Raw genomic sequence first — 16,459 nt, forward strand, 5'->3', positions numbered from 1 at the left:
ACGCGCCGGCCCGCCCAGCTCCCGCTCCGGGGCTGACCCCGGCCAGTTTCTCCAGGCCACAGCCAGGGCGCACGTCTGAGTTCCACACACTTTTTATTAAGAGGATCAGGGGCAGCCGTGCTAGTAGGCTCGAGTGATGCTCTCTGCTGGTGACGCTGCTTGACGTGCCCCCCCCCCCCACCCGTGCGGGAACCCCGGGGCTGAGTGCGGAGGCGCCCCCCTTCCCAGCCGTCTGCAGTAGCGCAGGACAAGCCCTGCAGCGCGAGGCTCAGGCAGTGCTGGCACAGCAGCGCTGTGGTGAGCCCGGCCCCTGACTCGGGACACAGGACATCAAAGGGCGGCTGTGGAGGCGCGGCCGGCCGGACGGCTCAGCTGCCCACCCCTGGCAGCCAAAGCCGCGCACCCCCATTCCTGCGCTGCGACGCGCAGTGTGCGTGAGACAGCCGTCACTCTCCGTCCCCGCTGGGCTTGATGAGCCCATATCCCACCGCCTTCCCCAGGCAGGCCACAGCCGCCCTCCTGACAGGGCCCTCCTCGCCCTTGGCCAGCACCGACAGGATCTCCAGCACCACGCTCTCCATCAGGGCGCGGGCAGTCTCTCGCGAGGCCTCCACCATGTTCAGTGCCACCACAGCACCCCGGTGCTGCAGCTCCTGGTTGGGGCTAAGCAGCAGAGCCTGCAGGATCTCTAGCCAGTGTGTGGTCTGTAGGAAACAGGGCAGGGTGAACATGCAGCCACAGGCTGAACCCTGGCAGGGGCCACAGTGCCCTGCCCTGAAAATACCCCCCCAACAGCCACCATGTTGGGGGGTCCTGGCCCACCTCCCTTCCCCTGCAGAGACAAGGCACTGACCACTTCGGGGATGCGGCTGCACAGAGAGGGCCGCATGGAGGTGAGCATGGCCAGGCCCCCGGCGGCCGCCCGCCGCAGCAGCTCGTCGTCCTCCCCACTGTACAGCACCAGCAGCTTCAGCCGGTCATTGCCCTCGGCTTCAAAGAGGTCCTGCACCTGTGGCCAGACGAGGGCGACCAAGTCAGCTGGGGCACAGCCCACCCAGCATGCCAGCCCACGGGACTACCTGGATCAGCCCTCACCTCCTTGCTCATGGCCAGGTTACACATGCACTCCGTGGCTGCCCGGCGGATCATCTCGTGATCCTCAAACATGTAGCCCTCAATCATGGGCACAGCCTTCTCCTTCAGGATCTTCTGCCTGCAGAACCAAGGTGGTGGGGGGGGGGGGGTTGCCACCATCAGAGCCTCCACCATTGTGTCCCCAAACAATCCAGCCCTGGACGATATCCAAAGACCCTCCTGCACCAGGTGTGAATTGTAGTGGTTTCCCGCCTTCTAACCAGGCCCAGGAGGTGACATGGGACCATGGAAAATGCTCTGGACTAGTTCAGATGAGGGTGGTGGTGATGGCGAAGCTAACACCTTCCATCTGAGCACTTATCTGAGCCAGCACTCAGGCTGTCTGACTTCAGGTTCCCCACACCCAGGCTGAATGTGCAGGTATGATTATTGTGACTACTTTACAGATGAGGAAGCCAAGGTCGAGGAGTGAATCATGTAGTCACGGTCACAATTAGTGGTAACAGCTAATACATTCTGACTGGGCACACTGCTGGGAGCCAGGCAACTTCGTACTAAATGCTTCTACATGTATTTTCTCATTTAATTCTCAGCACAATTCTATTTCACAGAGGGAATATGGAGGCATGGTGACAGTGAGGAACTTGCAGGACTCGAGCCCAGGCCCTCTGACTCCAAGCCTGCACTGTATGGCTGAGTGCCTTGTCCTCGTGGAACTGTCCCCTCAGCTGTATGATGCAGAGGGATCCCAAATAGAGCAATGACCAAAGAGTGCTCTCCACACTGTAAAGTACTTCACTGGGGATAATCTAAGCTTTGATACCTCGCCCAGGCCTCACATCCCAAGGAACCTTACCGGAGCCTCTCACTGATCCCTGCCAGGTTCGTCAGAGCCATGAGCGCCTCGAAGTTCTGCAGCCCTGAGCAGTTGAGGTGCAACAGGGAGACAAGGGGCCGGACCACTTCATAGATCTGCGATATGCACCCCACCTGTCAGGGCTACATGTCCCAGCTCCTACCAACCCCACTGACCCTGCAGGTGGTGCCCCCGCCCCCACCAACAGAAGGCTGCCTTCCCCCTCCAGGAGCTCAGCAAAGCTGCCACTTCCTGTTGGTCCTAAGAAGGAGCCAAAGCCCCAGTCAGAGGCCATCAGGGCCCATTAAGTGGGTGGTAGAGAAGCCAGGGTGGGGGCCAGAAGACATGACACAAACCCGCTCTCCAGGGAACGTCATCTCTGGGTTGGAAGTGATGGTGAGCTTCGCGAGAGCCTGAGCTGCCTTTGTCTGCCCCACGTCAGTGCCTTCCAGGGCCAGTGGGAGCAAAGCCTACAGGGACAAGCCCTTCGGTGATCAAAATGTGCCGGGAATATAAGGCCCAATCTATCAGGCACTAACCGCCACCCTCACCGTTCTCCTCTCCCCCAAGGCTTGCAGGTCAGGGGGGCTCAGACCCTCGTCCCCTCTCTGAGGGCTCCCATTACGCTACCCAAATACTTCCTAAAACACCATTCAAGGGCTAGGCACGGGGTGTGCTGGGCACTGGACTATGGAGGTGAGATACAGGGAAAGGAGGACTCAGGACCTGAACAGGAGCCTGCCCCCTTCAGCATTGCTCACTCGGCAGCAAGAGAGACTTCCTGGCCATGAACAGAGCTTTTCTGTTCCACATCTAACGCCAGTCACTGAATTGTGCTTTATAGACCAGGAAGGAGTCTGTAAACAGCTCACCTTGCCCCCTCCCTGAGCAACCACGGTGCCGCGGTCCTCCGCCTCTTCCACCAAAGCCAGGAAGACCCTGCGGGGAGAAGGCGGCAGTGGTGGGCGGGCCCAGGGCTCCAGCTGGCAAACATGCCACCCTGGGCTCGGGGAAGGCAGGCAGCCAAGCAGCGGCCCTGATCCCTCGGGATCAGAGCGGCAGCCTCGAGGCCCAGGCCACAGGCTCACCGGGACAGCAGCTCTCTGCAGGAGTTCGTCAGCACGGGGCTCTCGGTCCTCACCATGCACGTCATGGCCGACACCACGCCCGCTGCCAGCAGCTTCTTTACTCGAGCCCGCACAAAACTCGGTTTGTCCTGGGGGAGGAGGCAGCTTAGCTCACTAGACAGGGCAAGGGGACCCTCCTCACAGCACAAAGTGATGAACATGAAAACAAATGGGAAGAAACCCACTTAAATGACAGACTTGCCTGCTCTGGATGCCCAAGACCAACGGGTCCCAATGATGTGGAAACCCTTATGCCCGCTACACAGCCCCTCACCTTGGGGTGCTGCTCGGGCACGTGCTGCTTGGCGTACTTGGCCAGCTCCACCATCTTGGGGTCGGGCTCCTCGTAGTCGTAGCTGTTGGTGCAGTTCACCAGCGCGGAGGCCACTGCGAAGAGCACTGACCTCTCCTCGGACTGCCAGGAGCAGAAGGCAGTCAGGGGCCGCCCCAGGGGCAGGGTGGCATGAAATCAATGCAACCCAGGCCTCCAATTCGACCCCTGGCTGCACCGCTTGGGCACCAGGATAAACCTGGAAACACCTCCAGGTCCCAGCCTGGCCCCAGACTTTAGGAGCTTCACACACTTGACCCCCCAACTCCTCCAGAGACCATCCTTTCCAACACTGCTGCTGTGGCCAGTATGCCCACGCCACACAGCGCGCCCACTTGGGCCACCAGCCCTCCTTCCCGGGGGCACGAAAACCATGGGCCAAGGCCTGCCAGGAAAGCCTGGTGGGCTCTCAACTAGCAGTGTTCCCGGTGACCGCGGAACCCATGGATACCCGACTGAGCTGGAACAGAGCCTTCAGGGCAGCCTCGTCCTCCGCAAACTCCTCCTTCACGTCAGCATCAAAGGTGAGGTAGGCCAGGCCCTCCACTGCCCAGCGCCGAGTGCCCGCATCAATCTGGTCATTGCACAGCCACCTGGGGACAAGCAGGGTAGCGGATGGGGGCGAGAAGGGGCAGACCAGAGTCAGGGCAACGCTAGGGGCTTGATCGGCTCTGAACAGGGAAGCCATTCACATGGCAGGACCAGGAGGGTCTGCCTGGGGGGCGCAGGGCAGTGAGGAGACCCCACCCTCCCCTCCTGAGGTCAAGCTGAGGTGGGGAGCCACAGCAATGCCAACTGACTCACTTCCGACATTGCTTGGCCAGTTTGAGAGTGGAGCCCTCAGCAAACTGCTTCATGCTGAAGTCGGTCCCTCCGGCTGAGCCAAGCTTACAGAGTCCCTGGGGGAAGAAGCGAGAGCCAGCTGTTGGCTTCCGGGGACAACACAGAGCCGGGCTCCTGCTCACTGGGCGTGGGCTCCCTCGCGGGCACTCTGCCAGGCTCTCTGCAGGCCATGCACCCTCTGCCAGGCTGCCACCTAGCGCACTTGGCAGCAAAATGCCACACTGGGATGGCCGCATGACACCGCACCTGGTTAGGCTGACATACTGGGCCTGTGATGCCCTTGGCCCCCAACCACTCCTGATCTGTCCTGGGATTTGCTCTTACTTTCCACATCATATGATTAAAAAAAAAAAAAAAAAAAAAAAAAAGTCTCTTTACAGATAGAGCTAAGGTGTGTGTGGGGACAAGACAGGTCCCCTGGCCAGAGTCAAGATCCTTATGGGATGAAGAAAGCCAGGACTAAGTGCCCCCGGGGAAAGACCAAACTCCCCAAGGTGCGTGGCTGCAGCAGGCTCACGCAGGCTGGAGGAACCCCAAACCTCCAGCTCCAGGCCCTGCTTTTTCCCTTCTGGCCAACCTGGCCTAGCATGTCCTCAAAACTCCTCCTCACCTCCCCCTACTTCCTCCAGCGCCTCCAGGGGGCAGCACGTGAGGCCTGCATTGTCAGGGCTCCTCTCTGTGCTTGACCCTGACAGGACCCGTGCCTCTGGCCCGGATAAGGCCCTGCACATCCCGTACTTTCCCCTGGTGTGTGCTGGAGCAGACCCCAGCCAGCCCGGGAGCCCTGCCCGTCGGCCTGCGTGCCACACCCAGGCCCACCCAGCTCACCACCAGCGCCCGGATGCGAATGCTGTCCTTCTCACTGCGCTTGTACAGGTCCTTCAGCAGTGACACGCCGTTGGCCGTGATGAACGAGGCCCGCTTGGCCTTGCCGGCCGCGTGGATCAGGGCCTCCACGGCCACCAGCTGCTCCTCCTCCCGCTCTGACGCACACAGAGCGATCACGCTCTCCATGACGCCACTTAGCTCCAGGGCCCGGTTGCCGGCGTCACACGGGCCCTGCAGGAGGCAGGACACCGTCTGGATGGCCCGCAGCTTCCCAGCCAGCCCATGGCCCTCAAACCAGCTCCTGAGGGGCACAGAGTGATGGCTGTCACACCAGGGCCAGCATAAAGGGAGCCTGCTTCCCTCCCACTGGCCAGGCATCTGCACTCCCTGGGGGCCGCTTCCCCAGAATGCAGTGCCGACGCTCCTCCTCCAGGTGTCGAGCCTCCCCTGACCACACACCACTGCTCATCTTCTCTCTGCACTTAGTAGGCCGGGAACTGCCCTGCTCACTGCATGCTCTGTCTGTCCTCAGCCCCCTCCCAGGCAGAAGCCCCTCAGGAGCAGGGCTGTCATGTTGCACTGCCATGCTCAGACCCAGCAAGTGCCCAGTGGGCAGAGTCTGCGCTGGGTGTGGCATTGCAGGGGACTGAGAAAGAGGGCCCCTGCAGGAAGACAAGGGGCCCTGTGGCCAGCCCTCCCCGAGCAGTGCGCGGCTGGCGATGGGCCAACCCGCTTGCCTGATGTAGTTTTCGCAGAGTCGGTGGAAATTCTCCCTCTCGGCATCACACTTGAGGTCGTCGAAGAGCTTGCTGAGGAGGATGGAGGCACTCATGCGGCTGTTCGCTGTCACCGTGAGCTCCCCAGGAGGCTCCTGCAGAGAGCCCCCCACCTCCAGGATCTTTTTCAAACCTGAGAAGACATGCTACTGAGAAGCAGAATATCAAGTCCGGCCCCACCCCCACCAGACAGGCTGCAGGCGCAGACAGCGGCATGCCCGGCCTTGGGGCCGGCCAGGGCCTCGGCCGTGAGGTCTGCGTGCAGGCCCTGCCTGTGGGCCCAGAGCTCTGGGGCTCCGAGGTTCCTCGTGCGTGCATAACTGACGGAGGAGGACACCCACACCTCACAGGACCGCGGAGGTGACACAAGAAGGCGGGCACCCGACAGGTGTGCTGGGGCAGGGGCTCTTGCCACACTTCCCTTCTTTGTCCTTTAGGGGGGCATGGAGGTGGGAATTCCTACGTTACACGTGAAAAGGTTCCCCTAGTACAGATGCAATACTCGCTCACCGAAAACCTTCAGGTACAGAGAGCAGACCCAGCCTCCAGTTAGCCCGCTCCGTGTGCATGCACACGCACCATTCACACTGAAGCACCCAGCACGGGCCGCAGGATGCACCTCAGAGCAGACACATGGCCGGCACGGCCGGCCCTGGGGCCAAGCGGGCCAGCCACCCAGCAAGAGGCAACACGTACACTCAGTCTCTTTCTCTTTCTAAAACACTATCACCTACCTTGGTCAATGACCCAGAGGGTGAGGCTGTTGTTGGGGTCCTTAAAAGACTTTCGGGGCACCACTTTAATCAGGAGGGTCAGGGCATGGTCTCGGCCTTGGCCCGAGACCCCCGCCTCAGTCAGCAGCTCCAAGAGGTTACTGATGAGGACCTTTAGCTCACGGGCAGGATCTGGCAACAAGACATTAGTAGGTTCCACAGTGACCCAGCCCTGTTTGACCTTTGCACCTCCCCAAGAGGCCAGAGAGACACTGGGAGGGAGACCTGCACCCTGAGCTCTGGGCTGGGCCCCAGCTTTCCCACAACTTAGAATCTGCAGTAAAATACTGTCACCAAACCACATTCCTGAGAAACCTGCACCTGCAAGTCTGGTCCCAAGAGACCTGGCTGGCTCAACCCCTCGCCGCCTGTGACACACCTTAGGGCCCCCAGGACTGCTTTCACTCACCCACAATGATGTCTCCTTCTTTGCCTCGGAAGCCTTTCTTGACACCTTCCTTGAGGGCATCAAACATCACCTGTAGCAGGTGACAGGCAGCCAGTGACACGGCCTGGTTTTCCATGCCCAGAACGGAGACCAGTCGCCGAGTTCCCAGCACACTCAGGGTTGCCACTGTCTGGGGGGTAGAGGGGACAGAACCTGTGGGTGGTGAAGGGCAGCCACAAGGACCCTGAAGTGTGGATCATGAATGAGGCCAGAGGCTGATTTTGCCTAAAAACTTTCACAGGGAATTTCACAGCCCCAGCCGGAAACTGTGAGCTCCTCCAAAAGCAGCCACGGACCCCGTCCCTGGGCCCTGGGTCCAGCCAGCCTGGGTAAGTGGTGGGACATGGGCCGCTCCTGCTAAAGCGTCTCTGCTGAGGGTCATCACAGCGTCAAGCCCTTCACAGCTGGTTACGTCACTGTCTCGATGGCACAGATGGTGTGGGTGACACCACTGGCCCCATCACACACCGTGAGGACCCCTCCTGGGGGAAGAGCCAGTGGGACTGTTGGGGGAGGACAGGTGCCCTGTTCTCTGCAACAAGGTCGCTGTGAGTGACAGTGAGTGAGCCAGTGACCAGGCATCTCTGTGTGCAGTGGCGAGAATGCCGAGGTCATGCTCAGAAGCAAGTGCCCAGGTGTCAGCGGTGGCTTTGCCCTTTCCTGGCCCTGGTTCATCCCAAATCATGTGGGTCTTTTTTGAGCCTCTTTAACTTTTCCTCTCCTGTTACGTGTCTCCCTGTACTCTGCCTTAGGTTCTTCTTGGAGTAAGATGAGGGATGGAAGGGTGAATGGATGAATGGAAGGACGGACGGACTGACTGACTGTAGCAGGAACTTGACCCTCCAGCCCACCTACCCGTGACTGGTGCTCAGAGCAGACGCCGACCAGCGTGCGCAGCGCCGCCAACATCAGGTCGGTCTCGCCTGTGTCCAGCAGGCGCTGCAAGAGCTGGACCCCATTGTTCCGGAAGATCTTCTCAGCTCCAGCCTCCTCCCGGGCCAGCACCACCAGGTTCTGAGAAGCCTGCGTCAGAGGAAGCGCAGGGTAACGTGGATGCCACACACACACAGGGCCGGGCAGGCAGAGGCCCTGGGCTCTGGCCCAGCTGAGGGACCTCGGCTGCAAACTGAACCTCGCTGCACTTCAGTGCCCTTTGGAAGGAGAGGAAGGAGCCCGCTCTCAGGGCTGATGGTCAGAGCGCACGGGGTCCTGAGTGCCTGACAGCCTGAAGAGCAGGATCGGTGTCCCAGTCACCACAGGGCCTGGCCAGCAGGCGCTCCGTGAACAGGGAGTCCCTCTCCTCCGCACACACTCAGGACCCAAGCCCTCTGAGCTCCTGCCCAGGCTCTGTGACCCCAGGTGCATGATCTGAGGAGTGACATGCAGCAGACCAGGCCCCCAGGCACTTCTAGGGCCAATGTCAGCACACAGGCAGGGCACTAGGGACGGGCAGCTCTGCTGAAGCTCAGCCCTCACTCCGCCCAGGCCCCGCACCTTCTGCTTCTTCTCGGTGCCTTTCTCCTGTGGGTCCAATAGGATCTGGAACATCTGTTCCACCTTGGCGTCCGTCGAAGACATGTATCGCACCTATGACAAACCAACGAAGCATGGAACAAATCTCTGCTTTGGCCAGAGACAACACATTCCCTCTTTGTTCCCTCCCACTCCTCCCAGGGCCTGGCTCCTGTCTTTGGGAGACACGGCGAGGACGTCTGGGTTCAGGGCTTGCACCAAGCTGCTGTGGGCAGGAAGAGACTCGCCTGGCGGCTTCTCCAGAACTTCCCGCTTGGGCAGCAGGGCAGTGCCCATGCTGAAGGCAGTGCCATTCAGAAGGGGAGGCATCCTGCTGGCCGAAGGCTGCCCACTCCCGGCGGTGCCTCTATGTTGTGGCAGCATTTATACTTCCTGCAAGGGGGCCAGCGGGCCATGAGGCAGTTGCCAACACTCCTCTTAAGTATACTCTATTTAAAAATAATCTGAATGATCAAGATCATCCCAGGCCCTCGCCCTCACCATGGTCTGGGCATGGATGGTGGCACAGGCCTGCCGCGTTCTGACCCTCCTCCCCTCCTGCACCCACGCAGACATGACTAGTCTATCTCAGCACACTCTCCTGCCGGGCCCAGGCCACCACTACCTCATCCTCTCAGCACAGGTCTCTAGGCAGACCCTGCTAATCTAACAGAACCAGCACTGAGAGGAGGAGTTTGCTTTCCCAGGTCTCAACCGTGCAATAAAGTATCTGCCATCCAGATGCTTACTTCTACTGTCAGCATTTTAACCCCAAATTATCTGGTTAATTCAAGTTTGGTTATAGTTCATGATAGTACTTATTCTTTTCTCCTAAGGTAATGCTTAAATATGCGTACCACACAAACAATGCCTCTTTATTTTAAACGAAATTAACAGATTAAGGAAAATCTCCTTTAAAAGCCCCCTCATCCCATTCCTTTCCCCAGGGTCGCTCTGTTATCATTCTGAGATGCATCTTTTAAATTACTTTCCTTGACATTTACATACCCAGGTGGGTGCACAGAAAAAATATGGTATTGTCTTGAGCGTGTCTGTGGGACAATCACTTTAATGTAAATGACACACTGCACGTGTTATTGTATATTTCTTTCTTTTTCTTTGAACAAGCATCAGCTTTCCATACCCATGTGTGTGAATGTACTTACTCTCCGTAACTACGACACAGGAGCCTCAGTAAGGACACTACCCAGCTGACTCAGCCAATCTCCTATGGGGGGGCATTTAGGCAGGTTCCAGTTTTTCATTAAGATAAACAGGGCTGAAATACACACACACGCCTGCTTGTGTACATGGGCAAGGCTCCCCTAGGGGAGGCACGTAAGCGCACCGGGTCACAGGACATGCTCATTTACAACTTTAAGCCTGTACCTCTCCAGCAGCCGTGCGTGGACCCATGCCCCGCAGCCTCACCGCTCAAGCACAATGTACAAACTTTAATGTCTGCCAAACAGACCCCCACCGAGAAAACAGCCCCTGGCTGTTATTTCAGGCTGCTTTCCCCTACCCGCTGGCGAGGGGGAGCGTCACCCTGGAAGCCCACGTGCCATCATACCTCCTCTCTGCAGACCTGTGTTTACACCGTCGACCCAGACCCATTTACCGCTGTTCCTCTGCCACCAGTCAGTGCCACACCCTCTCTCAGTCCCTCACATACCTTCTCCTGAATCTGTCCCCCGATGCTACGCAGGGCCTCCTGGAACACTTTGTTCTTGGGCTCCAGGCTCACACATCTCTGCAGGTCAAGGACAGCCTGGTCCAGGCGGCCCAGCTTCTCCAGGGCTTGGCTCCGCCGGTACAGCGCTTTGACATCCCCACCGTCCTTTTCAATGGCTGAGCACAAACGGGACTCTGTCAGCACCCGTGAGGCCACCGTCTCCAGGCAAGAGCAGTAGGGAAAGATCTTGAGGGCCAGAGCAAGGTGGGGGGGCGGATGTGGGGTTCAGTGCTTCAGCCACGGAAAAGGTGAGGGCAGCTGCAGAAAAGGAAACGCCCGAGGAAGTGGGAAAGAAGGCAGACGTGTTTCGAGGGGGGGGGGAGGAGAACGTGAGGGCGCAGGGGTCCCGGAATCCTCGCCCACCACAGAAGCCGCACAGCTGCACACAGGGCACGTTCCCCACCTTTGGATGCTTCGGCTTCTGCTTTGTTGTAATCTTCCTGTGAAAGGGAAGACAGGGGCCTGACTGGTCTCCGGAATCACCCAGTCCCCTGCCACCTGGAGGCCCAGCAGACACCCCACAGGTGTGGGCAGCCTGAGAAGGGGAAGGTCCGGACGGGGGGAGGGCAGGGGCTCCCGCACCAGCTTGAGGTGGCAGGCGGCCAGGTTCCGGTGCAGGACGGCCTGGTCCTCGGCCTCGGCGCCCAGATCCAGGGCCTGCGTGTAGGCCGTCAGGGCGCCCTCGTAGTCCCCGCACTTGAACAGCTCGTTGCCGTCCTTCCGCAGCTGCTCCGCTGAGCTCGCCTGCGGCGGGAAGCGGGGGGAACACGGCGGTGGGCTCAGGGCAGAGCCGGGAGCAGGGCGCGGGGGCGATGAGGGGGCTGAGGGTCGCGGCTGCGCCCCACGCCGGGCCAGGACTGCGGGAGGAGGCCGGGGACGGTCAGAGCCGGTGCGAGGTGGGGGCGGGGCCGGGCGGTAGGTGCGCACCCCGGGGGTGACGGAGCGCGGCTGGGGGCTCGCTGGACCACTCACAGTCATCTCTGAGGGGCGCCGGCGCGCACAGGCGCAACCTCCGGGGCGGGCTGCGTCCGGACTCCGGAATGCGCCGTCGGCTGCCCCGCCCCACGCCTGCGTCAGACGCGGCGGCCGGGCGGGGCGGGGCCAGGGGCGGGGCCAGGGGCGGGGCCAGGGGCGGGGCGCTCAGCCGGGCCGCAGGCGCAGAGAAGCCCCCACCGCGCCTCGTCTAGTCCCACGGCGACCTGCAGGGGGCGCGCGGCCGAAGACGGAGGACAGAGTGAGGGCTGAGAAGGAAGTTGAGCCGTTAGCCTGAAGAACCGACGAGTCTTTCGACCCAGGGGTTTCTCTCCACCCACCCTGAACTTTCAGGCTTCCGCGGAAGTCCTGGCAATTCTGATTGTTGCATTTCAAGCCCCAGAGGAACTTCCCTCCCTAACCTGTGCGCTGTGGCAACCCCCAGGGACGAGCCGAAAGCCAGGACGAGTCCCTTCATTGACTTTCCACCTGAACCCTCATCCGCCAAAGCACAGAAAGCTACCTGTCTGCAGTTTACTTAGCAACGAGCTGCTCCCATGTCACAGGGAAAGCACCTGTAGCGTCTCCAAGCCCTCTCACCCCTCATGCCGCACAGCTGCACTGTCTGGTGCCTACCCGAGACCTGACGGCGTCTGCTTCCAGAACGGCAGCGGCAACACCCCTCAGCCCAGAGCTCACCGCGTGTGCCTGGAGACTGAAGCAGGAGCCCTGTGGCACAAGAAGGAAATGCAAATTTTGTCCCAGCGCTCGAGAGCAAAGAAGACAGTTCCTGCAGAAACATCACCGGTGCCTGGGAGCTTACAACCGAGTTACCAGCATAGGCTCCAATTTCCTAGGGTCTTGTGGGCCCCAACGTGAGGGTTCCCTCCCTTGGCAACCAGGCCCACCCCTGCAGGGAGAATTATTTTTAAAGCACTTTGAGAAATTTCAGAGCATCGACAGGTTGGAGATTTTCAGGGGGGTGGGGGGGGGGAGCCCCTCCTGGGAGAAGCTGGCTGGCTCTGACCTTGAGCCTAGGCCCTTCCGCCTCCATAACAGTCACCTGTGCCTTCTGCCTTGGACTCGCCACACTGTGAGGTCACTGTTTTCTTTCTTCTCTTCCTCCTTCACACAAACTGCCATCCGGACCGCATTCCACAATGCCCGGGGCCTCCGCGGCGCCAGGGGGTGCTGTGGAGCTCGGCCCGGGCTTCTCGAACAGTCTCCCGCCCCACCGCGATGAGCTCCGAGGCGGCGCAGTTGCTGGAGGCTGCGGATTTTGCGGCTCGCAAGCACCGTGGGCAGCGGCGAAAGGACCCCGAAGGGACCCCCTACATCAACCACCCTATCGGTGGGCAGGCAGCCCAGGGAGCAACCGCAGCGGCGTCGGGGCGGGGGGCGTGCACCTCATCAATCATCTACTCTGCACTAAGTTTTGTGCCAGGCATCGTGGGTGTTTGAGCCTCAAACAATCCGGGGCGGTGGGCTTGACTGTTCCCTATGTATGGCTGACACCCAAAGAGAGCCAAGGACTTGCCCAAGGTCACCCAGTTCGGGGCTCTGCAGACCCCACAGCGCGTGGGCCTGGGACCCCGCTGGGGCCTGACTTCCTGCTTTGCCCCGCCAGGTGTGGCTCGCATCCTGACCCACGAGGCGGGCGTCACTGACATTGTGGTGTTACAGGTAACTCTCCTCCGCTGACAGGAGGCTGGGGTGGGGTCAGGGGCCCCCTTCATCTCTGGGCACCCCTCGGCTGGTGTCACAGGGCTGAGTGGGACCTGTCCCCAGGCAGCCCTGCTCCATGACACAGTGGAGGACACAGACACCACCCTGGAGGAAGTGGAGCTGCACTTCGGGGCACAGGTGCGGCGTCTGGTGGAGGAGGTAACAGATGACAAGACTCTGCCCAAGCTGGAGAGAAAGAGGCTGCAAGTGGAGCAGGCTCCCCGCAGCAGCCCAGGGGCTAAACTGGTGAAGCTGGCGGACAAGCTCTACAATCTGAGGGACCTGAATCGCTGCACCCCAGAGGGTAGGATCCCCCACCTGCTCTGAGGGAAAGGGGAGGCCCCACCTTCTGGAGGCGCAGGTTTGGTCACTTCCCTTGGGGGGAAAAAAAAGCCTGGAGTTTTGGTTAATTCTCCAAACTAATTCTACTAGATCCCTCTGATCTCCTTTCATAGGGCAGAAATACAATTCTATAGCTGAGCCAAAGGGAAGTTTTCAGGACAAATACCATCAAGAAGTCATCTCCTGGCCCTGTGCCAGGCCTTCCAGGAAGTTGGCAGGATCCAGTGCTGTCCTGCACGTTCCGTTAGCAGTTTTCTGTCCATTCACACGCAGGATGGACCGAACATCGAGTCCAGGAATACTTCGAGTGGGCAGCGCAGGTGGTGAAGGGCCTTCAGGGGACAAACCGGCAGCTGGAGGAGGCTCTTATGCAGCTGTTTAAGGAGCGGGGGTTGACACTCTGAGCAGTGCTTCCAGCCATCAGGTGGCAGAGCCTCCAGCCTTGCCCAGGCCAGAGTGGAGTCATACGCCAGCTTTTGCTTTTCAGCGCCTCTGCTGCTCCCTCCGGGGTTCGCTCAGCCCATCGGCGAAAAACATTTGCCTTTTCTCGCTCGGAAGGTCTCCTGCCAACTAAGCTGCGCCTGGATTGTGGGAGTCAGACACCCCCATCCACTTCTAACGCAGTCACTGCCCTTCAGGCCTTGAGTCTGTTTGCTGTTTTGCAAGGTGAGGTCGCTGGTCCCTCAGGTACCTGAGCTTATATAAACACCAGTTCCTAGTCCTTGTGGAAAATAAAGCATTTTGGGTAAAGCTTTAAGTTGCTGCTCCTTCTCCAGCCTCTGGAGTGGGGAACCGGTAGGTGGGACCCAGGCTCTGAGCCTGGCTTCCTTCTCGGTGACTAAGGCTGTGTAATTCTCAGGGTTGCATTACGTGACGCGCCTCAAGGAGCCTGACACGGGTGCTCAAAAAACGGCAGTCCCCGTTAAGAAAGTGGCACTGGGTGACAGATGAATTGGAAGCGAGTGCCACCGTGAAGCTCCTGCTGAGCACGGGAGAGACCCCAGCAGCGACATGGTAGGCCCGGTGGAGCACCGCGGGTCGCACCCTGGTCACCTTGCAGGATCCTTTGGTTGCTAAGCCACAGGGACTTTGGGAGGCTCCCGAAGTGGCCGGTCCATAGCCCGGCGGTGGGCGGGGCCTGGGGGAGCTGGCTGTGTGTTGTCCCTGCTGCTGAGGGTTATCGGCCCCCTTGAAAAGGAACACCCCATAGAGATGAGTCAATTGTTAGGTTACAGCCGCTTTGTTCTCCACCATGGTGGTTTTCACCCAAAGAAGGCCCCGTGCAGTTTATGCAGAAAAAAAAAAATTATAAAGGCAAAGGGCCACAAAAATAGGACTTTAAAAGGAAACGAGTTTCAGGACAGTCCCAGATAAGCCCGTACACAAAGTTCAGACGGTGTAATCCTCTTAAAGGCGGAGCAGGTACTTTTCGGAGAATTTGGGTTTTTTTTTTTTTAATTAGTTTTTTGGGGGCCAGGATTACAGGATTTTTAAAACAATATTTACCAAAGTCTTAAAATCAGCCTGCAGTTTTTAAGTGGTTTCAAGTGTAAGTTCCAGGACATTTAACAAACATGAACCCCTCCTGTACCTTCAGAATGAAAAGATGGATTGTCCCAAGGTGCCTGATGTTTCACAAAAACCTCACGGTGTCATGTTCTTTATAATAACCAGATGAGGGGCTGGCCTGGGCTGGGCAGCACAGTGCAGGGCTTCCTCTGATTCCCCGGAGAAGCTCGGAGCGGTGAGAAGACTTGATCGTGATAAAACAGATCTAACAGTGACAGATTCAGGACCGGAGCTGCTCTGTTTTGTGAGGCTGCTGGTCCTTGCAACCAAACAAGTGGCCACAATTGATGTCACTCTAACCACTGGATGGACATAAAGATCAGGTCCAAAATGGCTAGTGATTTGGACTGAGTCTAAGGCCTTTTTAGCCAAATCGGAGCTCTGTCTGGGCCAGGCGCACCCTGCAGCGGAGGACCCAGCTCCCAATTTGACTCCGCTTCTCTCTTCATGGTTCCTACTAGAGCCATACAGCGCTCCCTTCTAAGGAAGTGGGATGCTCCTAGGGGGACGGAGAGGTGCAGGAACAGAATTCTATCCAGTTCGCGTGGTTGAAATTGTTCTTTTTGTGTCAGGTCCTGGCACCAGTTTTGATTCTGTCAGAACTGTGAGGCCTCCGTGCCAGAGCTCCATGGTCAAGGTTGTTGCTTGCCTTAAAACTGGAGGCCCATTTCCAAGTGAAGTGTGCAAAAGGATCTCCTGGGAGCCTGCCTGTTCAGATGCATTCTTTGACTCCCCCTCCCAGAGCCTGCCTGGTTCAATAGGTTCTGCCCAGGCACCTGCCATTCCCCCTCCTGCTACAGTTAGGCTTTGTTTATCACCACATCAGCCTCAGGTCATGGGAGCTCTGTTCCACGGACCCTCCTGCACGTTGATAACCTCATTTCTTCCACTGTGACATGCGCAGGGTGCCACGTGCCCTGGGTGGTCGGGAAGACCTCCGCTGTGTCAGTCCTGCAGCTTTAGGAAGCTGCTCAGTGAGCTTTTCTCGCCAAGTAATTGCACTCACCAGTTTTTGAAGTGCTGTAAGTGTTTTCTCCCAGATCAGGCATTTGCGTTTTAACCTTGCTGTTTTCCATCATACAGAAACTTGGGATGTTTCTGGATAAAATCTATCTTTCCCCTCATATCTTTTTCCTCATTATTATAAACCTTTTAGGTTTCATGTTGTTTACAATAGATCTTCCCACGCGGGAGGAATAAAAATATCCTAGATTTTCTGCAGTAATTTTGTAGTTTAACTGTTTTGATATTTTTCCCCCTCTAGAACTAATTTTTTTGTGGAAACTGTGAGGTAGAAATCTAACTTTCATAGATAGCCAGTTGTCTTAAAGTAGTACTGCTTATTAAATAAGTCATCTTTTTCTCTTTAAATACTCCTTTTATTGTAAATGCCCAAATGTCTGTGTCTTGGCATGGACTCTCCCACTTGTCCCCCTAGCCTCTGTCTGCTCCACCTCCAGGACACACTCACTGAACTCATGGTTGCTTGAGTGGCCTTTCAGAAGTCCTGAAGGGCCAGTGCCTGCC

The 16,459-nt window shown here is 58.4% G+C and overlaps 2 protein-coding genes across 5 annotated transcripts; one reads left to right on the forward strand and one right to left on the reverse strand.

The window, feature by feature from the left end:
• Nucleotides 1-76: 76 nt before the first annotated feature.
• UNC45A (unc-45 myosin chaperone A) lies at nucleotides 77-11,414 on the reverse strand. The gene is made up of 20 exons (XM_090263705.1): nucleotides 11,297-11,414; nucleotides 10,907-11,068; nucleotides 10,728-10,764; nucleotides 10,265-10,440; nucleotides 8,572-8,664; nucleotides 7,933-8,100; nucleotides 7,039-7,207; nucleotides 6,591-6,761; nucleotides 5,818-5,989; nucleotides 5,081-5,381; nucleotides 4,214-4,308; nucleotides 3,861-4,002; nucleotides 3,353-3,493; nucleotides 3,040-3,167; nucleotides 2,824-2,890; nucleotides 2,308-2,421; nucleotides 1,952-2,067; nucleotides 1,096-1,213; nucleotides 854-1,009; nucleotides 77-704 (listed from the first exon to the last, which is right to left on the reverse strand). The coding sequence occupies exons 1-20, from the start codon at nucleotides 11,300-11,302 to the stop codon at nucleotides 447-449; spliced, it is 2,790 nt and encodes a 929-aa protein (XP_090119831.1). The 5' UTR covers nucleotides 11,303-11,414; the 3' UTR covers nucleotides 77-446.
• Nucleotides 11,415-12,514: 1,100 nt separating this feature from the next.
• Nucleotides 12,515-15,633, forward strand: HDDC3 (HD domain containing 3). 4 transcript variants are annotated; one of them, XR_016508468.1, is made up of 6 exons: nucleotides 12,515-12,647; nucleotides 12,924-12,979; nucleotides 13,085-13,325; nucleotides 13,477-14,029; nucleotides 14,223-14,377; nucleotides 15,505-15,633. XR_016508468.1 is itself a non-coding variant. In XM_090263715.1 (4 exons), exons 1-4 carry the CDS (start codon nucleotides 12,536-12,538, stop codon nucleotides 13,743-13,745), a joined length of 678 nt encoding a protein of 225 aa, XP_090119841.1. In that variant the 5' UTR covers nucleotides 12,515-12,535; the 3' UTR covers nucleotides 13,746-14,120. The 4 variants fall into 4 exon arrangements, 2 of the variants coding, with proteins under 2 accessions (XP_090119841.1, XP_090119842.1); XR_016508467.1 differs by having other exon boundaries at nucleotides 14,223-15,633; XM_090263715.1 differs by lacking the exons at nucleotides 14,223-14,377; nucleotides 15,505-15,633 and having other exon boundaries at nucleotides 13,477-14,120.
• The last annotated feature ends 826 nt before the right edge of the window (nucleotides 15,634-16,459 follow it).

Source organism: Furipterus horrens, unplaced genomic scaffold (assembly GCF_987537825.1).
Source record: "Furipterus horrens unplaced genomic scaffold, mFurHor1.1.pri manual_scaffold_16, whole genome shotgun sequence".
NCBI lineage: Eukaryota > Metazoa > Chordata > Mammalia > Chiroptera > Furipteridae > Furipterus > Furipterus horrens.